The 27,627-nt window shown below is 37.4% G+C and overlaps 1 protein-coding gene across 17 annotated transcripts; it reads right to left on the bottom strand.

The window, feature by feature from the left end:
- Positions 1-859: 859 nt before the first annotated feature.
- LOC140821684 (phosphate transporter PHO1 homolog 6-like) lies at positions 860-25,864 on the bottom strand. Of its 17 annotated transcripts, none has more exons than XR_012115804.1 (11): positions 21,108-21,655; positions 20,837-21,006; positions 19,993-20,481; positions 19,722-19,891; positions 18,820-18,938; positions 18,547-18,711; positions 17,377-18,191; positions 8,704-9,250; positions 8,432-8,599; positions 1,461-1,581; positions 860-1,333 (listed from the first exon to the last, which is right to left on the bottom strand). XR_012115804.1 is itself a non-coding variant. In XM_073182228.1 (8 exons), exons 6-8 carry the CDS (start codon positions 18,635-18,637, stop codon positions 925-927), a joined length of 621 nt encoding a protein of 206 aa, XP_073038329.1. In that variant the 5' UTR covers positions 18,638-18,711; positions 18,820-18,938; positions 19,722-19,891; positions 19,993-20,481; positions 20,837-21,006; positions 21,108-21,588; the 3' UTR covers positions 874-924. The 17 variants fall into 17 exon arrangements, 4 of the variants coding, with proteins under 4 accessions (XP_073038328.1, XP_073038330.1, XP_073038329.1 ...); XR_012115805.1 differs by lacking the exons at positions 8,432-8,599; positions 8,704-9,250 and adding exons at positions 2,229-2,539; positions 3,120-3,217; XR_012115809.1 differs by lacking the exons at positions 8,432-8,599; positions 8,704-9,250 and adding exons at positions 2,229-2,326; positions 2,421-2,539.
- Between the last annotated feature and the right edge of the window lie 1,763 nt (positions 25,865-27,627).

Raw genomic sequence — 27,627 nt, 5'->3', positions numbered from 1 at the left:
AAAATGTTGTCTCGGTTCAAAGCAATGATTCGTTCTATCATCCGACAAAATTCATCCTGGCTATACTTAATATCAGAATCAGCGTGTGTGTGTATATATATATATATGTATGTATGTATGTATGTATGTATATGTATCTGTATATGTACACGCTTCATCTTTTGATCACTCATATCAAATGGTACATAAGTTTTAACACCGATCAATTATTAAAACTGGGTAAATTTTACTTCTAAAATATATTTTACCTTATAACTTTCTTTAATACCCACATATATTATACATACGTGTAACTTATAAATAATTTAATATAATTGAAATTTAAAACGTAGGAGGGGGTTCCAAACCAAGGCTCCTTACTAAATAAATCTTTTGAAAAATTTATTTCATATCATATTTAATAAATAAAAAAGCTGAATGAAAAGGAAAAGAAATAAAAGAATTTTGTTGCAACAATACTATTCAAATTAGAGAAGCTTCAATAATTTTTTGTTATTTTATATATAATAAAATATTAATATTAAAATTTTATTTTTCTTAATAAACATTTTAGTTGTTGACATACATAAACAAAAGTAGTGTATTTGAACTTTATAAGATAAATCAAAATTTTGTTACACGAGGAAATATATTATGAGAAAAATGTTGCTTAATAATGAATTAGTTAGGTTAGAATTTAAAATAAATAAAGAAAGCAAAGGTATCTTGTAAATATCCAATTTTTGATATTTTTATAAACCATAAATAATGTTTGCAAACTGAAACATTTCTTGCACTATATTATAAATTTCATGATATATTAATTTTTTTATACCATATATACTTTTCGTGTGCACTTATTAGGACACCAAGCATAAAAAAAAATTAAGGTAATAAAGACAGAATAATCAGATATATACGTTATCCTAAATTTTTCGTGTGTACTTAAAGAAACGACTTGAACGGTAAATAATGATGAAAGGGCATAGCATAATGACAACTAAAAGCTGCAATAAAAAGGGAAACATCAGATTGAGCAAGGGCCATTAAAATGTTGAATAGCTCTTGTTGATTTGGAAGCGAGGTTCTTTTTACCCATACGAGCCCGAGAGGAAGAAGCTCGGTTATGGCTTTATATTCTTTTGTGACTGGATTTATTTCCATGTCCAAATTAGCAAGTACACAAGCTAGAGCTAGCACACTTATACAGAAACCGACTAGTAAAATCTCATTGTATCCTAGTTCGGTTCCTTGCTTGAAGCCGAATATGAACGGGTAATTGACTCGGTACCGCCTCCAGAAGTATATGTTTCCAGCATACAACACAAGGTGGAGTACAATGAAGCCAAACAAACTGCAAAGAAAAGTTTTTTTACTTTAACATAAACCGATGGAAAGTTGCAAGAAAATTGTATAAATATTATTTAGTTTGGTGCAGAATTTGAAATCAAGAAAATGGATAGCAGTATATAAGGGCTCACCTGTAAAGAGGAAACATGGTTTCCATGTAGAGAACCTTGCCTTCTTTATCGAGAATTTTACGTGTACGAATGATTAATATTAACGCTATTATAAGAGCAAATGTGCAGCCTACAAGAAATCCTGCAATTTTATGAAACAAAATTAGGAATGTGAGTGACAATCCAAAATGATCACCATAGAATTTTCATTTCCGAAAGTATAAACTACTTCATGATTCAACACATTACCCATCGAGAATGTCACTATATGTAATATTACAACAACAAGTGTGGCCTTCCTAAATTTTTCGTGTGTACTTATTAGGAAGGCCACACTTATTGTTGTAAGGCATAACTTAAAGAAAATTTAAAAAATATGGTATGAAAGTACATTAAAACAAACGAAGTAAGTTCTCAAACTAAGTGGTACCTTGTGCTTTTAGTTACCATAGTGTGTTACAAATCACATATGGACCGAATTGTCCCTGGTCTAAAATAAGGTATCGAAACGTTTTTTTTTGGGTCATATGTTACACTTTAAAATCCAAGCAACTTTGCAAACATAAGTCAATAAAAAAATGGGAAGGAAAAAAAACTGAAGGTATATATAAAAACAAAGAACCAAGATCTATGAACTTGGTATCATCAAGTTTCCGACTTGAAAATGTAACACCTTCACCGTCACGATAAACTTCGGCAAAACAGACATCCCTTGTTTTTTCATATGATCCCGAAATGTTACACAAGTAAATAACACGCCAGCTACAAATACCAAAGCTTATAGCTTACAAAGTTAGTTGATAAATTGATAATCAGTTGGCCTTCAAATCTTGTCGGGAGTCCAAAGAAAGAAGTCTCTGGATAATAAATTCAGTATAAAATCACACCTATACACAAGGAGCAGATAAAATTACACAACAGAAAACAAACATTAAAATGCTGCCAAGCCCAAAAGCACTTTCAAATATATCTGGGCAGCACCTCGGTACTGTTAAAGACAGGAAAACTCCATATCAACTTCCACCACCATTGCCCCCACGATAACCACCACGACGATCACTTGAAGATGGTGGACCTCTACCATCATGTCGAAGCTCAACCTAAATTGAGTGGTAAAACACCTTTAGGTTAAAAAGATGGGGATGATCCGAACTAGGGGTGCAAACGAACCGAATCGAGCCGAATAATAGTAAAAATGCCAGGCTCGAATTCGGCTCGAAATAGGTATATTCGAGTTCGAGCTCGATTCGAAGTTCGATAATTTCAAATATTTGGGCTCGAGCTCGGCTCGAAATGAAGTTCGAGTTCGAGTTCGGCTCGAAATATTCGAATATATTCGTGAACTATTCGAATTATTGCTCGGATATTAAGGTTTGAAAGCTCGAAATGCTCGAAATATTCGAAATGTGTATATATATATATATATATATATATATATAATTATATTATATTAATAAAATATTAAGGCTCGCGAACTATTCGCGAGCTATCGAACAAAATAATTTGGGCTCGAGTTCGGCTCAAATTCGATAAGTTCGAATACGAATCGAATATTTATCGAGCCGGCTCGAAAAACTCGCGAACATGTTCGATTCGTTTGCAGCCCTAATCCGAACATTCGAACAACCGGAAAAAAAGTCAAATGAGAAAGCACATCGAGCTCTAGTTGGCAAAATTCACCCTTAAACGAAAACCATCAAAGTGATAGCCATCTCATCTCCTGATAGCATCTTCTGCATCTCGAGTATTCTCAAACTAAGAAATGGATACGACAAAATCTGTCCGACAACAAATTATATTGTCAAGTACTTAAGTTACACAAAACTAAATAAAAACATGACAACATGAGGGCATATGTTACGTTTGAATCATGCAAAATGTTGCTGATATCCGGGATGGTAGCTGGGAGGTCGGATCTTCATTTGGGGAGCTCTGATTACGTTAGACCTCACATCCCCTTGGTTACGCAAGGCTTATAAGGGTTTTCACCCGACCTCAGCTCAGGACCTCTGATTACGTCAGATCTCATATCGCCTTGGTTACGCCAGGCTTATAAGGGTTTTCACCCGACCTCAGCTCAAGAGCTCTGATTACGTCAGACCTCAAATCGCCTTGATCATGCCAGACTTATAAGGGTTTTCACCAGACCTCGGTTCATGACCTCTGATTACGACAGACCTCTCACATCGCCTTGATTACGCAAGACTCTGGGAACTCGGCCCAACACTTAATGAATAATAACCCGAAGAGGTCATACTGAGATAGGTAGGCCGGTCTCTGGGAGCTCGGTCCAACACTTAATGAATAATAACCCGAGGAGGTCATACTGAGAGAGGTCCGCGGGGCTCTGGGAGCTCGGCCCAACACTTAATGAATAATAACGCGAGGAGGTCATACCGAGAGAAGTCGGCCGGGCTATGGGAGCTCGGCCCAACACTTAATGAAAAATAACCCGACGAGTTCATACTGAGAAAGGTTGGCCGGCTCTGGGAGCTCCGCCCAACACTTAATGAATAATAAGGCGAGGAGGTCACACTGAGAGAGGTCGGTCGGGATCTGGGAGCTTGGCCCAACAGTTGGTAAATAATAATGTAAAGGTTCGGCTGAGCTTAGGTCGGGTGAACCTTATATAAGCCTGGCATAGCCGAGACGAGGTGAGCTCAGACGTAATCAAAGCTCATTAACTGAGGTCAACTGAGATGACCCTTATAAGCTTGACGTAACCAAGATGAAGTGAGCTCTGAAGTAATCAAAGCTCTTGAACTGAGGTCGGATGAAAACCCTTATAAGCTCAACGTAACCAACGCGATGTGAGGTCTGATGTAATCACAGGTCCTGAGCTGAGTTCGGGTGAAAACCCCTCTATGCCTAGCGTGACCAAGGCGATGTGAGCTCTGGCGTGATCAGAGCTCTTGAGCTGAATTCGGGTGAAAACCAATATAAGTCTAGCATAACCGAGACGATGTGAGCTCTGACATAATCAGAGCTCCTGAGCGGAGGTCGGGTGAAAACTTTTATAAGCTTGGTGTAACCAAGATGATGTGAGCTCTGACGTTATCAAAGCTTCTGAGCCGAGGTCGGGTGAAAACCCTTATAATCTTGGCGTGATCAAGGCGATTTGAGGTCTGACGTAATCAGGGCTCCTGAGCTGAGGTCGGGTGAAAACCCATATAAGCCTGGCGTGACAAAGGCCATGTGAGTTCAAACGTGATCAGAGCTCCTGAGCTAAGTTCGGGTGAAAACTCTTATAAGCTTGGCGTAACCAAGGCGATGTGAGGTCTGACGTAATCAGAGCTCCTGAGCTGAGGTCGGGAGAAAACCTCTGTAAGCCTTGTTAGTGCTTCCACATTTCAAAGGTCTGATCCGAGCTCCCTAAGCGAAGATCCGAACTCCTAGCTACCATCCCGAATTTCAGCAACATCAATGCATTACAATGTAAAATTTTTATCATATCATGGAAAACAACAATGCATCAGTGTGATAAGTAAATTTACAAAGCAATAACAAGGACGAGGATCATAAACTCAATGTCCAACATGCGACCATGCTGCAGGTGAAGATTATGTAACGACAAAGTAATGATATCAAGTACGCAATTCAGAAAACAAATAATATTTAATCACACATAACCAAGTTAAGACCAAAAAATAGAAAATAAACATAAATTATGAACTATGAAGTCACATACTACAAATCGGCATCTCAAAAAATATTTTCTCAAACTACAAGAAAATTCACATAATGAAAATGACGTTGAAGATCGTTTTTTTACCTTCATGACCACTAACCCTCAACCCATAAATATCTCATCACAAAAGGAAGATGAGAAATGATAAACAATTCCACATGAAGAAGCAAGTGAAGTACATAGGAATATTGCGGTAAAAAGAATATCTGAGAGGTATTATTGCTGAAGGATCTAAATAAATCACAGTTCAAAAAATTTTCTGACAAAGATACTTCACAGATGAATATGGAGAGTTCGCTAATGGGGTGATGGTTTTGCAAACTAGACGTCATAAAGAGTTCAAAATTATACTCAAAAGATTTTGATTACTCTGGAATTTTCCCTTTTTTCTTCAACGAGATCTAAATCCATGGCCTGGAGGTTATCATTGTCTGAGCCATACCCCATAATCTTGTCCAATCTCACATATTTGGAGGGCTCTGAGCTTACTAACCTTGATCGAGGTGTATGCGGCGAACTAACCCAGAGACTCCAAACGAGCTGGTCGATCAGGACAGGGAGCAGAGTTCACTAGCTTGGGCTTCTTGGGCTGTTGGGCAGCTACTTCCGTTGATGGGCTCGGGCAAGCTGGACTTCTTCTAGATTGACATAATTTTCTGCCCGGGCAAGAAGTTCATCATAAGTATTCGCCGGCTTTTTTGTCAGTGATTTGAGAAAATCCCCCGTAGTGAGTCCTTGGATGAACGCGTTGATCAATAGGTCGGACATGGCAGAGGGTATTTCAATGACCACGGCGCTGAACCTTCGCATATATGCTCGCAAGATTTCGTGTTCATGCTGTCTCATAGCAAAGAGACTGAAAGAAGTGATGAGATGTTTTTTGCTATTGGCGAATTGATGGAGAAAAGTTCGGACGAAGTCCTGGAACGTTTTGACGTCCCCGGGCCGAAGCAGATTAAACCACTGTTCCACCGACCCTATTAGAGTTGTAAGGAAAACCCGAAATTTGATAGGGTCCGAATACTGATGCAAAAGCGCGGTTCGAACCACGCCAGATGGTCTCGAGGTCTCCCTTCCCGTCGTATTCTGCGATATTCGGCAATTCGAAGTTTTTAGTGAGTTTTTTGGCTAGTATCTCAACAGAAATGGTATCGCTCAAGTTGGGGGAAGGAGATTCCCATTCCGTTTGTCCTTCAATTGCTCAACCTCCTCTATCTGCTTCTTCATCTCGGCGAGTTGTGTTTCCTGATTCGCTCCGGGCCAACACTTGTTGTCAGCTCGGCCACAGTGAAACTCTGGTTACCATTATGATTTATGTTTTCCTCGCTTCCATTGGCGATATTTTCAGTATTCACCATCTTATCTCCTTTCCTTGAATTTCCCACAGACGGCATCAATTGATGATACCAAAATTTTATATCGGGTTCGGTCTGGAGAGCGGGTCTTCAAAATCTTCCCAGCTGATTGGGTCGGGTCGGATCTCTAGGTTCTGCACAGACAAAAATAAGATTATGGGCCCGGGAGAGTTTTCCGGCGTGAAAGTCAGTCCGGAGAGCAAACAATAAACTGAAGTGTATTAATGCTACGTGAGGAAGACAATGTGAATAAATCAAATCATGGGCCAATACCTGGTATTTACAGAGGGAGGAGATTGGTTACCTTATGGGAATAGGACTCCTACTGAGATAAAGGTCCTTCCCGCGACAAGGGATTTCAAACATTAGAACTCAATCTCTACGCATCTGGAACTCTTTGCCCTATCCTGATTAGGTATTGTTAGGGCTAGGGACTGTGGGCTTGGACCCCTGGCAGTGCTTGGATTGTGGGCTTGGACCCTTGGCAGGGCTAGGGTCCGTTAACGTGTGGGCTCGGATCCGCCAAGGTGTACCAAGAGCGCGGCGTTTTCGAACCGCGCCAGATGGTTTTCGAGGTCTCCCTTCCCGTCGTATTCTGCGATATTCGGCAATTTGAAGTTTTTAGCGAGTTCTTTGGCTAATATCTCAACAGAAATAGTATGGCTCGACTTGGGGGAAGAAGATTCCCATTCCGTTTGTCCTTTAATTGCTCAACCTCCTTTATCAGCTTCTTCATCTCGGCGAGTTATATTTCCTGATTCGCTCCGGGCCAACACTTGCTGTCACCTCGGCCACAGTGAAACTCTGGTTACCATTATGATTTATGTTTTCCTCGCTTCCATTGGCGATATTTTCAGTATTCACCATCTTATCTCCTTTCCATCAATTTCCCACAGACAGCATCAATTGATGATACCAAAATTTTATATCGGGTTCGGTCTGGAGAGCGGGTCTTCAAAATCTTCCCAGCTGATTGGGTCGGGTCGGGTCTCTAGGCTCTGCACAGACAAAAACAAGATTAGGGGGCCCGGGAGAGTTTTCCAGCGTGACCCCTCCGTTTCTAAAGTCAGTCCGGAGAGCAAACATAAGACTGAAATGCATTAATGCTAAGTGAGCAAGACAATGTGAATAAATCAAATCATAGGCCAATATTTATAGAGGGAGGAGATTGGTTACCTTATGGGAATAGGACACCTGCTGAGATAAGAGTCCTTCCCGCGACAAGGGATTTCAAACATTAGAACTTCATCTCTACGCATCTGGAACTCTTTGCCCTATCCTGATTAGATTGACCCAAATCCCGCATCCGTCAGGTCCCTTATCTGAGAATATCTTCATATCATTTAGTTACGTCAGGGCTCTGAGCTCCCAACCCCTGGTGGGCTCGGATTTCCCAGCCCATTGGGGGGCTCGGATGTCTAGGGACTGTGGGCTTGGACCCCTGACAGTGCTTGGACTGTGGGCTTGGACCCTTGGAAGGGCTAGGGTCCGTTAACGTGTGGGCTCGGATCCGCCAAGGTGTACCAAATTTAGGGAAGCATCACAATGATACAAAGGCAAAAAGTTACATGTACAATGTTAAAATTTACATGTACAATGTTAAAACACACCTTCTAGTTTAGTAATGCAAGTTGATAATACCAATAAACTAAGAACTGCCACGTAAAACTAGAATCATAGAGGATGATGCTATCAATTGTTATTACATTAAAATGACAGATCATGAATGTCACATCAAGTAAGAGAAATCATGTTCTCGTATTTTTGGTGTAGTCCACATTAATGATACGATAATTAATGAAAGAAGTTGCAATCTGTTGATAAGTTTTAAAAGACATTAAGAAATTTCTAACACAACACAAAAATCTTAAGTTTTCTTTATTTAAAGAAGTTGATAATGTTCAACAATAGCTCCAATATGAAGTATCTCAAGAAAAAATCCAGAATACCTTGAATTGTGCCCCTCTACTATTGAGATCTTTCTTGGCATAACCTCTCACTCGATTATGAATTTTACTTCTTAACCCATGTATCGACATCCGTTTTCGAGCACGATTAACATTATACACAAAGCCCTCGACGACTTTGCTTAATGAAAATGATCAAGTAAACCTGGACTGCGAAACAAAAAATAAAGCCACGGAATAATTGAACTCATAAACAAGTCTGAAAAACCAATGATACAAAGGCATACAGTTACATGTACAATGTTTAATCATACCTTCTAAAATACGAATTCGCCCTCTGACTTGTAATATCAACTGGAAGGTTGCCAACGTAAATCATTTGATAGTGCCAACCAATCATTCTTGGCCCTCATGGAAAACATCAAAGCAAATACTGCTTGTAAAAATTAATCACAAGAAGAGTTCTAAAAAAAATTTAAATATGTGAATGTTAATTTTACAACAATTACTTATTAAAATTACTAACTAGCAGAGAATCTTTGAAAACAAAATAGTTCCTCATACAGCCAAAAAATCCCTCGGGATGGAAACTTGTAGAAGAACTATTTTGCAAAAACCAAGATCTCGCGTCAAATTTTAGGTAACTTGGTCTTAGGATGTTTACTATCTAACTTTCCTTCTCCACCAATCCTAGACACGATAAAAATAAGGAAGAGATAGATCACTTATCTTCATATATCTCCAAAGTTAGAGAAACTTTTGTCTCGCTCAACTCTTCGTAATCAAACCACCAAACTTAGAAAGTAACCTTCTCGTCAACGCCTATGCCAAGCTTCTCAAAAAGGTTGATTTCCGACTTAACTGCAAAATTTAAAATCTCGAGGTCAGAGATGCAAGTTGATAATACCAATAAACTAAGAACTCACACATAAAATTACAATCATAGATGATGATGCTATCAATTGGAAATTACATTAAAATGACAGATCATGCATGTCACATCAAGTAAGAGAAATCATGTTCTCGTATTTTTGGTGTAGTCCACATTAATGATAGGGTCGGATCTCTCGCTTCTGCACAGACAAAAACAAGATTAGGGGGCCCGGGAGAGTTTTCCAGCGTGACCCCTCCGTTTCTAAATTCAGTCCGGAGAGCAAACATAAGACTGAAATGTATTAATGCTAAGTGAGCAAGACAATGTGAATAAATAAATCATGGGCCAATACGTGGTATTTGTAGAGGGAGGAGATTGGTTACCTTATGGGAATAGTACTCCTGCTGAGATAAGAGTCCTTCCCGCGACAAGAGTGTTCAAACATTAGAACTCCATCTCTACGCATCTGGAACTCTTTGCCCTATCCTGATTAGATTGACCCAAATCCTGCATCCGTCAGGTCCTTAACTGAGAATATCTTCATATCATTTAGTTACGTCAAGGCTCTGAGCTCCCAACCCTCTGGTGGGCTCAAATTTCCCAGCCCATTGGTGGGCTCAGATTTCTGATAGGTTAGGTATTGTTAGGACTAGGTACTGTGGGCTTGGACCCCTGGCAGTGCTTGGATTGTGGGCTTGGACCCTTGGCAGGGCTAGGGTCCGTTAACGTGTGGGCTCGGATCCTCCAAGGTGTACCAAGAGCGCGGCGTTTTCGAACCACACCAGATGATCTTCGAGGTCTACCTTCCCGTAGTATTCTGCGAGATTCGGCAATTTGAAGTTTTTAGTTAGTTCTTTGGCTAGTATCTCAACATAAATGGTATGGCTTGAGTTGGGGGAAGGAGATTCCCATTCCGTTTGTCCTTCAATTGCTCCACATCCTTTATTAGTTTCTTCACCTCGGCGAGTTGTGTTTCCTGATTCGCTCCAGGCCAACACTTGTTGTCAGCTCGGCCACAGTGAAACTCTGGTTACCATTATGATTTATGTTTTTCTCGCTTCCATTGGCGATGTCTTTAGTATTCAACATCTTATCGCCTTTCCATCCATTTCCCACAGACGGCATCAATTGATGATACCAAAATTTTATATCGGGTTCGGTCTGGAGAGCGGGTCTTCAAATCTTCCCAGCTGATTGGGTCGGGTCGGATCTCTAGGTTCTGCACAAACAAAAACAGGATTAGGGGGCGCAGGAGAGTTTTCCAGCGTGACCCCTCCGTTTCTAAAGCCAGTGCGGATAACAAACATAAGACTGAAATGTATTAGTGCTAAATGAGCAAGACAATGTGAATAAATCAAATCATGGGCCAATACTTGGTATTTATAGAGGGAGGAGATTGGTTACCTTATGGGAATAGGACTCCTACTCAGATAAGAGTCCTTCCCGCGACAAGGGATTTCAAACATGAGAACTCCATCTCTACGCATCTGAAACTCTTTGCCCTATCCTGATTAGATTGACACAAATCCCGCATCCGTCAGGTCCCTCATCTGAAATATCTTCATATTATTTAGTTACGTCAGGGCTCTGAGCTCCCAATTTCCCAACCCATTGTGGGGCTCGGATGTCTAGGGACTGTGGGCTTGGACCCCTGGCAGTGCTTCGACTGTGGGCTTGGACCCTTGGCAGGGCTAGGGTCCGTTAACGTGTGGGCTCGGATCCGCCAAGGTGTACCAAATTTAGGGATGCATCACAATGATACAAAGGCAAAAAGTTACATGTACAATGTTAAAACACACCTTCTAGTTTAGTAATGCAAGTTGATAATACCAATAAACTAAGAACTGCCACGTAAAACTAGAATCATAGAGGATGATGCTATCAATTGTTATTATTTATTACATTAAAATGACAGATCATGCATGTCACATCAAGTAAGAGAAATCATGTTCTCGTATTTTTGGTGTAGTCCACATTAATGATACGATAATTAATGAAAGAAGTTGCAATATGTTGATAAGTTTTAAAAGACATTAAGAAATTTCTAATACAACACAAAAATCTTAAGTTTTCTTTATTTATAGAAGTTGATAATGTTCAACAATAGCTCCAATATGAAGTATCTCAAGAAAAAATCCATAATACCTTGAATTGTGCCCCTCTTACTATTGAGATCTTTTCTTGGCAGAACCTCTCCCTCGGTTATGAATTTTACTTCTTAACCCATGTATCGACATCCGTTTTCGAGCACGATTAACATTATACACAAAGCCCTCCACGACTTTGCTTAATGAAAATGATCAAGTAAACCTGGACTGCGAAACAAAAATAAAGCCACGTAATAATTGAACCCATAAACAAGTCTGTAAAACCAATGATACATAGGCATATAGTTACATGTACAATGTTTAATCATACCATCTAAAATACGAATTCGCCCTCTGACTTGTAATATCAACAGGAAGGTTGCCAACGTAAATCATTCGATAGTGCCAACCAATCATTCTTGGCCCTCATGGAAAACATCAAAGCAAATACTCCTTGTAAAAATTAATCATAAGAAGAGTTCTAAAAAAAATTTAAATATGTGAATGTTAATCTTACAACAATTACTTATTAAAATTACTAACTAGCAGAGAATCTTTGAAAACAAAATAGTTCCTCTTACAGCCAAAAAATCCCTCGGGATGGAAACTGTTAGAAGAACTATTTTTCAAAAACCAAGATCTCGCGTCAAATTTTGGTTACTTGGTCTTAGGATGTTTACTATCTAACTTTCCTTCTCCACCAATCCTAGACAAGATAAAAATAAGGAAGAGATAGATCACTTATCTTCATATATCTCCAAAAATAGAGAAACTTCTGTCTCGCTCAATCTCTTCGTGATCAAACCACCAAACTTAGCAGGTAACCTTCTCGTCAAGGCCTGTGCCAAGCTTCTCAAAATGGTTGATTTCCGGCTTAACTGCAAAATTTAAAAACTCGAGGTCAGTGATGCAAGTTGATAATAACAATAAACTAAAAACTGCCACGTAAAACTAGAATCATAGATGATGTTATCAATTGGAAATTACATTAAAATGACAGATCATGCATGTCACATCAAGTAAGAGAAATCATGTCCTCGTATTTTTGGTGCAGTCCACATTAATGATAGGGTCGGATCTCTAGGTTCTGCACAGACAAAAACAAGATTAGGGGGCCCGGGAGAGTTTTCCAGCTTGACCCCTCCGTTTCTAAAGTCAGTCCGGAGAGCAAACATAAGACTGCAATGTATTAATGCTAAGTGAGCAAGACAATGTGAATAAATTAATCATGGGCCAATACCTGGTATTTGTAGAGGGAGGAGTTTGGTTATCTTATGGGAATAGGACTCCTGCTGAGATAAGAGTCCTTTCCGCGACAAGAGTGTTCAAACATTAGAACTCCATCTCTACGCATCTGGAACTCTTTGCCCTATCCTGATTAGATTGACCCAAATCCTGCATCCGTCAGGTCCTTAACTGAGAATATCTTCATATCATTTAGTTACGTCAAGGCTCTGAGCTCCCAACCCTCTGGTGGGCTCAAATTTCCCAGCCCATTGGTGGGCTCAGATTTCTGATAGGTTAGGTATTGTTAGGACTAGGTACTGTGGGCTTGGACCCCTGGCAGTGCTTGGATTGTGGGCTTGGACCCTTGGCAGGGCTAGGGTCCGTTAACGTGTGGGCTCGGATCCTCCAAGGTGTACCAAGAGCGCGGCGTTTTCGAACCACACCAGATTATCTTCGAGGTCTACCTTCCCGTAGTATTCTGCGATATTCAGCAATTTGAAGTTTTTAGTGAGTTCTTTGGCTAGTATCTCAACATAAATGGTATGGCTTGAGTTGGGGGAAGGAGATTCCCATTCCGTTTGTCCTTCAATTGCTCAACATCCTTTATCAGTTTCTTCACCTCGGCGAGTTGTGTTTCCTGATTCGCTCCAGGCCAACACTTGTTGTCAGCTCGGCCACAGTGAAACTCTGGTTACCATTATGATTTCTGTTTTTCTCGCTTCCATTGGCGATGTCTTTAGTATTCAACATCTTATCGCCTTTCCATCCATTTCCCACAGACGGCATCAATTGATGATACCAAAATTTTATATCGGGTTCGGTCTGGAGAGCGGGTCTTCAAATCTTCCCAGCTGATTGGGTCGGATCGGATCTCTAGGTTCTGCACAAACAAAAACAGGATTAGGGGGCGCAGGAGAGTTTTCCAGCGTGACCCCTCCGTTTCTAAAGCCAGTCCGGAGAACAAACATAAGACTGAAATGTATTAGTGCTAAATGAGCAAGACAATGTGAATAAATCAAATCATGGGCCAATACTTGGTATTTATAGAGGGAGGAGATTGGTTACCTTATGGGAATAGGACTCCTACTCAGATAAGAGTCCTTCCCGCGACAAGGGATTTCAAACATGAGAACTCCATCTCTACGCATCTGAAACTCTTTGCCCTATCCTGATTAGATTGACACAAATCCCGCATCCGTCAGGTCTCTCATCTGAAATATCTTCATATTATTTAGTTACGTCAGGGCTCTGAGCTCCCAATTTCCCAACCCATTGTGGGGCTCGGATGTCTAGGGACTGTGGGCTTGGACCCCTGGCAGTGCTTCGACTGTGGGCTTGGACCCTTGGCAGGGCTAGGGTCCGTTAACGTGTGGGCTCGGATCCGCCAAGGTGTACCAAATTTAGGGATGCATCACAATGATATAAAGGCAAAAAGTTACATGTACAATGTTAAAACACACCTTCTAGTTTAGTAATGCAAGTTGATAATACCAATAAACTAAGAACTGCCACGTAAAACTAGAATCATAGAGGATGATGCTATCAATTGTTATTAGTTATTACATTAAAATGACAGATCATGCATGTCACATCAAGTAAGAGAAATCATGTTCTCGTATTTTTGGTGTAGTCCACATTAATGATACGATAATTAATGAAAGAAGTTGCAATATGTTGATAAGTTTTAAAAGACATTAAGAAATTTCTAATACAACACAAAAATCTTAAGTTTTCTTTATTTATAGAAGTTGATAATGTTCAACAATAGCTCCAATATGAAGTATCTCAAGAAAAAATCCATAATACCTTGAATTGTGCCCCTCTTACTATTGAGATCTTTTCTTGGCAGAACCTCTCCCTCGGTTATGAATTTTACTTCTTAACCCATGTATCGACATCCGTTTTCGAGCACGATTAACATTATAAACAAAGCCCTCCACGACTTTGCTTAATGAAAATGATCAAGTAAACCTGGACTGCGAAACAAAAAATAAAGCCACGTAATAATTGAACCCATAAACAAGTCTGAAAAACCAATGATACATAGGCATATAGTTACATGTACAATGTTTAATCATACCTTCTAAAATACGAATTCGCCCTCTGACTTGTAATATCAACAGGAAGGTTGCCAACGTAAATCATTCGATAGTGCCAACCAATCATTCTTGGCCCTCATGGAAAACATCAAAGCAAATACTCCTTGTAAAAATTAATCATAAGAAGAGTTCTAAAAAAATTTAAATATGTGAATGTTAATCTTACAACAATTACTTATTAAAATTACTAACTAGCAGAGAATCTTTGAAAACAAAATAGTTCCTCTTACAGCCAAAAAATCCCTCGGGATGGAAACTGTTAGAAGAACTATTTTTCAAAAACCAAGATCTCGCGTCAAATTTTGGTTACTTGGTCTTAGGATGTTTACTATCTAACTTTCCTTCTCCACCAATCCTAGACAAGATAAAAATAAGGAAGAGATAGATCACTTATCTTCATATATCTCCAAAAATAGAGAAACTTCTGTCTCGCTCAATCTCTTCGTGATCAAACCACCAAACTTAGCAGGTAACCTTCTCGTCAAGGCCTGTGCCAAGCTTCTCAAAATGGTTGATTTCCGGCTTAACTGCAAAATTTAAAAACTCGAGGTCAGTGATGCAAGTTGATAATACCAATAAACTAAAAACTGCCACGTAAAACTAGAATCATAGATGATGATGTTATCAATTGGAAATTACATTAAAATGACAGATCATGCATGTCACATCAAGTAAGAGAAATCATGTTCTCGTATTTTTGGTGCAGTCCACATTAATGATAGGGTCGGATCTCTAGGTTCTGCACAGACAAAAACAAGATTAGGGGGCCCGGGAGAGTTTTCCAGCTTGACCCTCCGTTTCTAAAGTCAGTCCGGAGAGCAAACATAAGACTGCAATGTATTAATGCTAAGTGAGCAAGACAATGTGAATAAATTAATCATGGGCCAATACCTGGTATTTGTAGAGGGAGGAGATTGGTTATCTTATGGGAATAGGACTCCTGCTGAGATAAGAGTCCTTCCCGCGACAAGAGTGTTCAAACATTAGAACTCCATCTCTATGCATCTGGAACTCTTTGCCCTATCCTGATTAGATTGACCCAAATCCTACATCCGTCAGGTCCTTATCTGAGAATATCTTCATATCATTTAGTTACTTCAGGGCTCTGAGCTCCCAACCCTCTGGTGGGCTCAGATTTCCCAGCCCATTGGTGGGCTCAGATTTCTGATAGGTTAGGTATTGTTAGGGCTAGGTACTGTGGGCTTGGACCCCTGGCAGTGCTTGGATTGTGGGCTTGGACCCTTGGCAGGGCTAGGGTCCGTTAACGTGTGGGCTTGGATCCTCCAAGGTGTACCAAGAGCGCGGCGTTTTCGAACCACACCAGATGATCTCCGAGGTCTACCTTCCCGTAGTATTCTGCGATATTCGGCAATTTGAAGTTTCTAGTGAGTTCTTTGGCTAGTATCTCAACAGAAATGGTATGGCTTGAGTTGGGGGAAGGAGATTCCCATTCCGTTTGTCCTTCAATTGCTCAACGTCCTTTATCAGCTTCTTCACCTCGGCGAGTTGTGTTTACTGATTCGCTCCAGGCCAACACTTGTTGTCAGCTCGGCCACAGTGAAACTCTGGTTACCATTATGATTTATGTTTTTCTCGCTTCCATTGGTGATGTCTTTAGTATTCACCATCTTATCTCCTTCCCATCCATTTCCCACAGACGGCATCAATTGATGATACCAAAATTTTATATCGGGTTCGGTCTGGAGAGCGGGTCTTCAAATCGGTCAGGTCGGATCTCTAGGTTCTGCACAGAGAAAAATAGGATTAGGGGGCGCAGGAGAGTTTTCCAGCGTGACCCCTCAGTTTTTAAAATCAGTCCGAAGAACAAACATAAGACTGAAATGTATTAGTGCTAAATGAGCAAGACAATGTTAATAAATCAAATCATGGACCAATACCTGGTATTTATAGAGGGAGGAGATTGGTTACTTTATGGGAATATGACTCATACTAAGATAAGAGTCCTTCCCGCGACAAGGGATTTCAAACACGAGAACACCATCTCTACGCATCTGAAACTTTTTGCCCTATCCTGATTAGATTGACCCAAATCCTACATCCGTCAGGTCCCTTATCTGAGAATATCTTCATATCATTTAGTTACGTCAGGGCTCTGAGCTCCCAACCCCTGGTGGGCTGGGATTTCCCAGCCCATTGAGGGCTCGGATGTCTAGGGACTGTGGGCTTGGACCCCTAGCAGTGCTTGGACTGTGGGCTTGGACCCTTGGAAGGGCTAGGGTCCGTTAACGTGTGGGCTCGGATCCGCCAAGGTGTACCAAATTTAAGGAAGCATCACAATGATACAAAGGCAAAAAGTTACATGTACAATGTTAAAATTTACATGTACAATGTTAAAACACGCCTTCTAGTTTAGTAATACAAGTTGATAATACCAATAAACTAAGAACTGCCACGTAAAACTAGAATCACAGAGGATGATGCTATCAATTGGAATTACATTAAAATGACAGATCATGCATGTCACAACAAGTAAGAGAAATCATGTTATCGTATTTTTGGTGTAGTCCACATTAATGATACGATAATTAATGAAAGAAGTTGCAATATGTTGATAAGTTTTAAAAGACAATAAGAAATTTCTAATACAACACAAAAATCTTAAGTTTTCTTTATTTATAGAAGTTGATAAAGTTCAACAATAGCTCCAATATTAGTATCTCAAGAAAAAATCCAGAATACCTTGAATAGTGTCACTCTTACTATGGAATCTTTCTTGGCAGAACCTCTCCCTTGATTATGAATTTTACTTCTTAACCCATGTATCGACATCCGTTTTCGAGCACGATTCACATTATCTACAAAGCCCTCCACGACTTTGCTTAATGACAATGATCAAGTAAACCTGCGAAACAAAAAATAAAGCAATGGAATAATTGAACCCATAAACAAGTCTGAAAAACCAATGATACAAAGGCATACAGTTACATGTACAATGTTTAATCATACATTCTAAAATACGAATTCGCCCTCTGACTTGTAATATCAACAGGAAGGTTGCCAACGTAAATCATTCGATAGTGCCAACCAATCATTCTTGGCCCTCATGGAAAACATCAAAGCAAATACTGCCTGTAAAAATTAATCATAAGAAGAGTTCTAAAAAAAATTTAAATATGTGAATGTTAATCTTACAACAATTACTTATTAAAATTACTCACTAGCAGAGAATCTTTGAAAACAAAATAGTTCCTCTTACAGCCAAAAAATCCCTCGGGATGGAAACTGTTAGAAGAACTATTTTGCAAAAACCAAGATCTCGCGTCAAATTTTAGGTAACTTGGTCTTAGGATGTTTACTATCTAACTTTCCTTCTCCACCAATCCTAGAGACTATAAAAATAAGGAAGAGATAGATCACTTATCTTCATATATTTCCGAAATTAGAGAAACTTCTGTCTCGCTCAATCTGTTCGTGATCAAACCACCAAACTTAGCAGGTAACCTTCTCGTCAAGGCCTGTGCCAAGCTTCTCAAAAAGGTTGATTTCCGGCTTAACTTCAAAATTTAAAATCTCGAGTTCAGTGACGCAAGTTGATAATACCAATAAACTAAGAACTGCCACGTAAAACTAGAATCATAGAGGATGATGCTATCAAGTGGAAATTACATTAAAATGACAGATCATGCATGTCACATCAAGTAAGATAAATTATGTTCTCGTATTTTTGGTGTAGTCCACATCAATGATACGATAATTAATGAAAGAAATTGCAAGATGCTGATAAGTTTTAAAAGACATTAAGAAATTTCTAATACAACACAAAAATCTTAAGTTTTCTTTATTTATAGAAGTTGATAATGTTCAACAATAGCTCCAATATGAAGTATCTCAAGAAAAATTTCAGAATACCTTGAATTGTGTCCCTCTTACTATTGAGATCTTTCTTGGCAGAACCTCTCACTTGATTATGAATTTTATTTCCTAACCCATGTATCGACATCCGTTTTCGAGCCCGATTCACATTATCCACAAAGCCCTCCACGAATTTGCTTAATGAAAATGATCAAGTTAAACCTGGACCGTGAAACAAAAAATAAAGCCACGGAATAATTGAACCCATAAACAAGTCTGAAAACTAATGATACAAAGACATACAGTTTCATGTACAATGTTTAATCATACCTTCTAAAATACGAATTCGCCCTCTGACTTGTAATATCAACAGGAAGGTGGCCAACGTAAATCATTCGATAGTGAAAACCAATCATTCTTGGCCCTCATGGAAAACATCAAAGCAAATACTGCTTGTAAAAATTAATCATAAGAAGAGTTCTAAAAAAAAATTTAAATATGTGAATGTTAATCTTACAACAATTACTTATTAAAATTACTAACTAGCAGAGAATCTTTGAAAACAAAATAGTTCGTCTTACAGCCAAAAAATCCCTCGGGATGGAAACTGTTAGAAGAACTATTTTTCAAAAACCAAGATCTCGCGTCAAATTTTAGGTAACTTGGTCTTAGGATGTTTACTATCTAACTTTCCTTCTCCACCAATCCTAGACAAGAATAAAAATAAGGAAGAGATAGATCACTAATCTTCATATATTTCCGAAATTAGAGAAACTTCTGTCTCGCTCAATCTCTTCGTGATCAAACCACCAAACTTAGCAGGTAACCTTCTCGTCAAGGCCTTTCCCAAGCTTCTCAAAAAGGTTGATTTCCGACTTAACTTCAAAATTTAAAATCTCGAGTTCAGTGACGCAAGTTGATAATACCAATAAACTAAGAACTGCCACGTAAAACTAGAATCATAGAGTATGATGCTATCAATTGGAAATTACATTAAAATGACAGATCATGCATGTCACATCAAGTAAGATTAATTATGTTCTCGTATTTTTGGTGTAGTCCACATTAATGATACGATAATTAATGAAAGAAATTGCAAGATGCTGATAAGTTTTAAAAGACATTAAGAAATTTCTAATACAACACGAAAATCTTAAGTTTTATTTATTTATAGAAGTTAATGTTCAACAATAGCTCCAATATGAAGTATCTCCACAAAAAGTCCAGAATACCTTGAATTGTGTCTCTCTTACTATTGAGATCTTTCTTGGCAGAACCTCTCCCTGATTATGAATTTTACTTCTTAACCCATGTATCTACATCCGTTTTCGAGCACGATTCACATTATCCCCAAAGCCCTCCACGACTTTGCTTAATGAAAATGATAAAGTAAACCTGGACTCTGAAACAAAAAATAAAGCCACGGAATAATTGAACCCATAAACAAGTCTGAAAACCAATGATACAAAGGCATACAGTTACATGTACAATGTTTAATCATACCTTCTAAAATACGAATTCGACCAATCATTCTTGGCCCTCATGGAAAACATCAAAGCAAATACTGCTTGTAAAAATAATCATAAGAAGAGTTCTAAAAAAAATTTAAATATGTGAAGGTTAATCTTACAACAATTACTTATTAAAATTACTAACTAGCAGAGAATCTTTGAAAACAAAATAGTTCGTCTTACAGCCAAAAAATCCCTCGGGATGAAAACTGTTAGAAGAACTATTTTTCAAAAACCAAGATCTCGCGTCAAATTTAAGGTAACTTGGTCTTAGGATGTTTATTATCTAACTTTCCTTCTCCACCAAATCTAGACACGATAAAAATAAGGAAGAGATAGATCACTTATCTTCATATATTTCCGAAATTAGAGAAACTTCTGTCTCGCTCAATCTCTTCGTGATCAAACCACCAAACTTAGCAGGTAACCTTCTCGTCAAGGCCTGTGCCAAACTTCTCAAAAAGGTTGATTTCCGGCTTAACTTCAAAATTTAAAATCTCGAGGTTAGTGAGGCAAGTTGATAATACCAATAAACTAAGAACTGCCACGTAAAACTAGAATCATAGAGGATGATGCTATCAATTGGAAATTACATTAAAATGACAGATCATGCATGTCACATCAAGTAAGAGAAATCATTTTTTCGTATTTTTGGTGTAGTCCACATTAATGTTACGATAATTAATGAAAGAAGTTGCAAGATGTTGATAAGCTTTAAAAGACATTAAGAAATTTCTAATACAACACGAAAATCTTAAGTTTTATTTATTTATAGAAGTTTATAACGTTCAACAATAGCTCCAATATGAACTATCTCAACAAAAAGTCCAAAATACCTTGAATTGTGTCCCTCTTACTATTGAGATCTTTCTTGGCAGAACCTCTCCCTGATTATGAATTTTACTTCTTAACCCATGTATCTACATCCGTTCTCGAGCACGATTCACATTATCCACAAAGCCCTCCACGACTTTGCTTAATGAAAATGATCAAGTAAACCTGGACTCTGAAACAAAAAATAAAGCCACGGAATAATTGAACCCATAAACAAGTCTGAAAACCAATGATACAAAGGCATACAGTTACATGTACAATGTTTAATCATACCTTCTAAAATACGAATTCGTCCTCTGACTTGTAATATCAACAGGAAGGTGGTCAACGTAAATCATTCGATAGTGAAAACCAATCATTGGTGACCCTCATGGAAAACATCAAAACAAATACTGCTTGTAAAAATTAATCAAAAGAAGAATTCTAAAAAAAATTTAAATATGTGAATGTTAATCTTACAACAATTACTTATTAAAATTACTAACTAGCAGAGAATCTTTGAAAACAAAATAGTTCGTCTTACAGCCAAAAAATCCCTTGGGATGGAAACTGTAAGAAGAACTATTTTTCAAAAACCAAGATCTCGCGTCAAATTTTAGGTAACTTGGTCTTAGGATGTTTACTATCTAACTTTCCTTCTCCACCAATCCTAGAGACTATAAAAATAAGGAAGAGATAGATCAATTATCTTCATATATTTCCGAAATTAGAGAAACTTCTGTCTCGCTCAATCTGTTCGTGATCAAACCACCAAACTTAGCAGGTAACCTTCTCGTCAAGGCCTGTGCCAAGCTTCTCAAAAAGGTTGATTTCCGTCTTAACTTCAAAATTTAAAATCTCGAGGTTAGTGATGCAAGTTGATAATAGCAATAAACTAAGAACTGCCACGTAAAACTAGAATCATAGAGGATGATATTATCAATTGGAAATTACAATAAAATGATAGATCATGCATGTCACATCAAGTAAGAGAAATCATGTTCTCGTATTTTTGGTGTAGTCCACATTAAGGATTCGATAATTAATGAAAGAAGTTGCAAAGATTTACATGTACAATGTTTAATCATACCTTCTAAAATACGAATTCACCCTCTTACTTGAAATATCAACAGAAAGGTTGCCAAAGTAAATCATTCGAATGTGCCAACCGATCTTTCTTGGTCCTCATGGAAGACATCAAAGAAAATACTGCTTGTAAAAATTAATCATAAGAAGAGTTCTAAAAAAAATTTAAATATGTGAATGTTAATATTAGAACAATTACTTATTAAAATTGCTAACTAGCAGAGAATTTTGCAAAACAAAATAGTTCCTCTTACAGCAAAAAAATCCCTCGGCGATGGAAAATGTTAGAAGAACTATTTTGCAAAAACCAAGATCTCCCCTCAAATTTTAGGTAACGTGGTCTTAGGATGTATACTATCTAACTTTCCTTCTCCACCAATTCTAGAGACGCTAAAAATAAAGAAGATATAGATCACTTATCTTCATATATCTCCAAAATTAGAGAAACTTCTGTCACGCTCAATCTCTTCGTGATCAAACCATCAAACTTAGAAGGTAACCTTCTCGTCAAGGCTTGTGCCAAGCTTCTCAAAAAAGATGATTTCCGGCTTAACTTCAAAATCTAAAATCTCGAGGTCAGTGATGCAAGTTGATAATACCAATAAACTAAGAACTGCCACGTAAAATTATAATCATAGAGGATGATGCTATCAATTGGAACTTACATTAAAAGGATAGATCATGCATGTCACATCAAGTAAGAGAAATCATGTTCTCGTATTTTTAATGTAGTCCACATTAATGATACGATAATGAATGAAAGAAGTTGCAAGATGATGATAAGTTTTAAAAGACAGTAACAAATTTCTAATACAACACAAAAATCTTAAGTTTTATTTATTTATAGAAGTTGATAATGTTCAACTATAGCACCAATATGAAGTATCTCAACAAAAAATTCAGGATACCTTGAATTGTGTCCCTCTTACTGTTGAGATCTTTCTTGCCAGAACCTCTCGATTGATTAAGAATTTTATTTCTTAACCCATGTATCGACATCCGTTTTCGAGCACAATTCACATTATCCAGGTAATCTTCTCGTCAAGGCCTGTGCCAAGCTTCTCAAAAAGGTTGATTTCCGGCTTAACTTCAAAATCTAAAAGCTCGAGGTCAGTGATGTAAGTTGATAATACCAATAAACTAAGAACTGCCACGTAAAATTAGAATCATAGAGGATGACGCTATCAATTGGAAATTACATTAAAATGACATATCATGCATCTCACATCAAGTAAGAGAAATCATGTTCTCGTATTTTTGGTGTAGTACACATTAATGACACGATAATTAAAGAAAGAAGTTGCAAGATGATGATAAGTTTTAAAAGACAGTAACAAATTTCAAATACAACACAAAAATCTTAAGTTTTTTTTATTTATAGAAGTTGATAATGTTCAACAATAGCACCAATATGAAGTATCTCAACAAAATATTCAGGATATCTTGAATTGTGTCCCTCTTACTGTTGAGATCTTCATTGACAATACCTGTCGATTGATTAAGAATTTTTTTTCTTAACCCATGTATCGACATCCGTTTTCGAGCACAATTCACTTTATCCACAAAGCCCTCCACGACATTGCTTAATGAAAATGATCAAGGAAACCTGGACTGTAAAAAATAAATAAATAAAGCCACAGAATAATTGAACTTATAAACAAGTCTGAAAAACCAATAAGACAGAGGCAAACAGTTACATGTACAATGTTTAATCATACCCTCCAAAAAACAAATTCACCCTCTGAATTGAAATATCAACAGGAAGGTTGCCAAAGTAAATCATTCGATAGTGCCAACCAATCATTCTTGGTCCTCATGGAAAAAATCAAAGCAAATACTGATTGTAAAAATTAATCATCAGAAGAGTTCTGAAAAAAATTTAAATATGTGAATGTTAATCTTACAACAATTACTTATTAAAATTACTAACTAGCAGAGAATCTTGCAAAACAAAATAGTTCCTCTTACAGCAAAAAAATCCCTCGGGGATGGAAACTGTTAGAAGAACTATTTTGCAAAAACCAAGATCTCGCGTCAAATTTTAGGTAACTTGATCTTAGGATGTTTACCATCTAACTTTCCTTCTCCACCAATTCTAGAGACGATAAAAATAAGGAAGAGATAGATCACTTATCTTCATATATCTCCAAAATTAGAAAAACTTCTGTCTCGCTCAATCTCTTCGTGATCAAACCATCAAACTTAGCAGGTAACCTTCTCGTCAAGGCCTGTGCCAAGCTTCTCAAAAAGGTTGATTTCCGGCTTAACTTCAAAATTTAAAAGCTCGAGGTCAGTGATGCAAGTTGATAATACCAATAAACCAAGAACTGCCACGTAAAATTAGAATCATAGAGGATGATGCTATCAATTGGAAATTACATTAAAATGACATATCATGCATCTCACATCAAGTAAGAGAAATCATGTTCTCGTATTTTTGGTGTAGTACACATTAATGACACGATAATTAAAGAAAGAAGTTGCAAGATGTCGATAAATTTTAAAAGACAGGAAGAAATTTCTAATACAACACAAAAATCTTAAGTTTTCTTTATTTATAGAAGTTGATAATGTTCAACAATAGCTCCAATATGAAGTACCTCAAGAAAAAATCTAGAATACCTTGAATTGTGTCCCTCGTACTTTGGAGATCTTTCTTGGCGGAACCTCTCGATTGATTAAGAATTTTATTTCTTAACCCATGTATCGACATCCGTTTTCGAGCACAATTCACATTATCCACAAAGCCCTCCATGACATTGATTAATGAAAATGATCAAATAAGCCTGGACTGTGAAACAAAAAAATAAAGCCATGGAATAATTGAACCCATAAACAAGTCTGAAAAACCAATGATACAAAGGCAAACAATTACATGTACAATGTTTAATCATACCTTCTAAAATACGAATTCACCCTCTGACTTGTAATAACAACATGAAGGTTGGCAACGTAAATCATTCGAAAGTGCCAACCAATCTTTCTTGGTCCTCATGGAAGACATCAAATCAAATACTGCGGGTAAAAATTAATCATGAGAAGAGTTCTGAAAAAAATTTAAATATGTGAATGTTAATCTTACAACAATTACTTATTAAAATTACTAACTAGCAGAGAATCTTGCAAAACAAAATAGTTCCTCTTACAGCAAAAAAATCCCTCGGGGATGGAAACTGTTAGAAGAACTATTTTGCAAAAACCAAGATCTCGCGTCAAATTTTAGGTAACTTGATCTTAGGATGTTTACCATCTAACTTTCCTTCTCCACCAATTCTAGAGACGATAAAAATAAGGAAGAGATAGATCACTTATCTTCATATATCTCCAATATTAGAAAAACTTCTGTCTCGCTCAATCTCTTCGTGATCAAACCATCAAACTTAGCAGGTAACCTTCTCGTCAAGGCCTGTGCCAAGCTTCTCAAAAAGGTTGATTTCCGGCTTAACTTCAAAATTTAAAAGCTCGAGGTCAGTGATGCAAGTTGATAATACCAATAAACAAAGAACTGCCACGTAAAATTAGAATCATAGAGGATGATGCTATCAATTGGAAATTACATTAAAATGACATATCATGCATCTCACATCAAGTAAGAGAAATCATGTTCTCGTATTTTTGGTGTAGTACACATTAATGACACGATAATTACAGAAAGAAGTTGCAAGATGTCGATAAATTTTAAAAGACAGGAAGAAATTTCTAATACAACACAAAAATCTTAAGTTTTCTTTATTTATAGAAGTTGATAATGTTCAACAATAGCTCCAATATGAAGTACCTCAAGAAAAAATCTAGAATACCTTGAATTGTGTCCCTCCTACTTTGGAGATCTTTCTTGGCGGAACCTCTCGATTGATTAAGAATTTTATTTCTTAACCCATGTATCGACATCCGTTTTCGAGCACAATTCACATTATCCACAAAGCCCTCCATGACATTGATTAATGAAAATGATCAAATAAGCCTGGACTGTGAAACAAAAAAATAAAGCCATGGAATAATTGAACCCATAAACAAGTCTGAAAAAACAATGATACAAAGGCAAACAATTACATGTACAATGTTTAATCATACCTTCTAAAATACGAATTCACCCTCTGACTTGTAATATCAACATGAAGGTTGGCAACGTAAATCATTCGAAAGTGCCAACCAATCTTTCTTGGTCCTCATGGAAGACATCAAATCAAATACTGCAGGTAAAAATTAATCATGAGAAGAGTTCTAAAAAAAATTTAAATATGTGAATGTTAATCTTACAACAATTACTTATTAAAATTACTAACTAGCAGAGAATCTTGCAAAACAAAATAGTTCCTCTTACAGCAAAAAAATCCCTCGGGGATGGAAACTGTTAGAAGAACTATTTTGCAAAAACCAAGATCTCGCGTCAAATTTTAGGTAACTTGATCTTAGGATGTTTACCATCTAACTTTCCTTCTCCACCAATTCTAGAGACGATAAAAATAAGGAAGAGATAGATCACTTATCTTCATATATCTCCAAAATTAGAAAAACTTCTGTCTCGCTCAATCTCTTCGTGATCAAACCATCAAACTTAGCAGGTAACCTTCTCGTCAAGGCCTGTGCCAAGCTTCTCAAAAAGGTTGATTTCCGGCTTAACTTCAAAATTTAAAAGCTCGAGGTCAGTGATGCAAGTTGATAATTCCAATAAACCAAGAACTGACACGTAAAATTAGAATCATAGAGGATGATGCTATCAATTGGAAATTACATTAAAATGACATATCATGCATCTCACATCAAGTAAGAGAAATCATGTTCTCGTATTTTTGGTGTAGTACACATTAATGACACGATAATTAAAGAAAGAAGTTGCAAGATGTCGATAAATTTTAAAAGACAGGAAGAAATTTCTAATACAACACAAAAATCTTAAGTTTTCTTTATTTATAGAAGTTGATAATGTTCAACAATAGCTCCAATATGAAGTACCTCAAGAAAAAATCTAGAATACCTTGAATTGTGTCCCTCATACTTTGGAGATCTTTCTTGGCGGAACCTCTCGATTGATTAAGAATTTTATTTCTTAACCCATGTATCGACATCCGTTTTCGAGCACAATTCACATTATCCACAAAGCCCTCCATGACATTGATTAATGAAAATGATCAAATAAGCCTGGACTGTGAAACAAAAAAATAAAGCCATGGAATATTTGAACCCATAAACAAGTCTGAAAAAACAATGATACAAAGGCAAACAATTACATGTACAATGTTTAATCATACCTTCTAAAATACGAATTCACCCTCTGACTTGTAATATCAACATGAAGGTTGGCAACGTAAATCATCCGAAAGTGCCAACCAATCTTTCTTGGTCCTCATGGAAGACATCAAATCAAATACTGCGGGTAAAAATTAATCATGAGAAGAGTTCTAAAAAAAATTTAAATATGTGAATGTTAATCTTACAACAATTACTTATTAAAATTACTAACTAGCAGAGAATCTTGCAAAACAAAATAGTTCCTCTTACAGCAAAAAAATCCCTCGGGGATGGAAACTGTTAGAAGAACTATTTTGCAAAAACCAAGATCTCGCGTCAAATTTTAGGTAACTTGATCTTAGGATGTTTACCATCTAACTTTCCTTCTCCACCAATTCTAGAGACGATAAAAATAAGGAAGAGATAGATCACTTATCTTCATATATCTCCAAAATTAGAAAAACTTCTGTCTCGCTCAATCTCTTCGTGATCAAAC

This window comes from Primulina eburnea, unplaced genomic scaffold (assembly GCF_022965805.1).
Source record: "Primulina eburnea isolate SZY01 unplaced genomic scaffold, ASM2296580v1 ctg739_ERROPOS11973397, whole genome shotgun sequence".
Classification (NCBI taxonomy): domain Eukaryota; kingdom Viridiplantae; phylum Streptophyta; class Magnoliopsida; order Lamiales; family Gesneriaceae; genus Primulina; species Primulina eburnea.
This window is presented reverse-complemented; position numbering and strand designations above follow the sequence as displayed.

Excerpts from the sequence above, each read along its gene's own strand:
- LOC140821684 (XM_073182227.1), bottom strand. The coding sequence starts at position 25,832 with ATGGAGGGCTTTGTGGATAATGTGAATTGTGCTCGAAAACGGATGTCG. Across the intron at positions 1,582-25,699 it reads TAGGAGGGACACAATTCAAG|GATTTCTTGTAGGCTGCACA; the intron begins GTATTCTAGATT and ends ATAAAATTGCAG. Across the intron at positions 1,334-1,460 it reads ACCATGTTTCCTCTTTACAG|TTTGTTTGGCTTCATTGTAC; the intron begins GTGAGCCCTTAT and ends TTTTCTTTGCAG.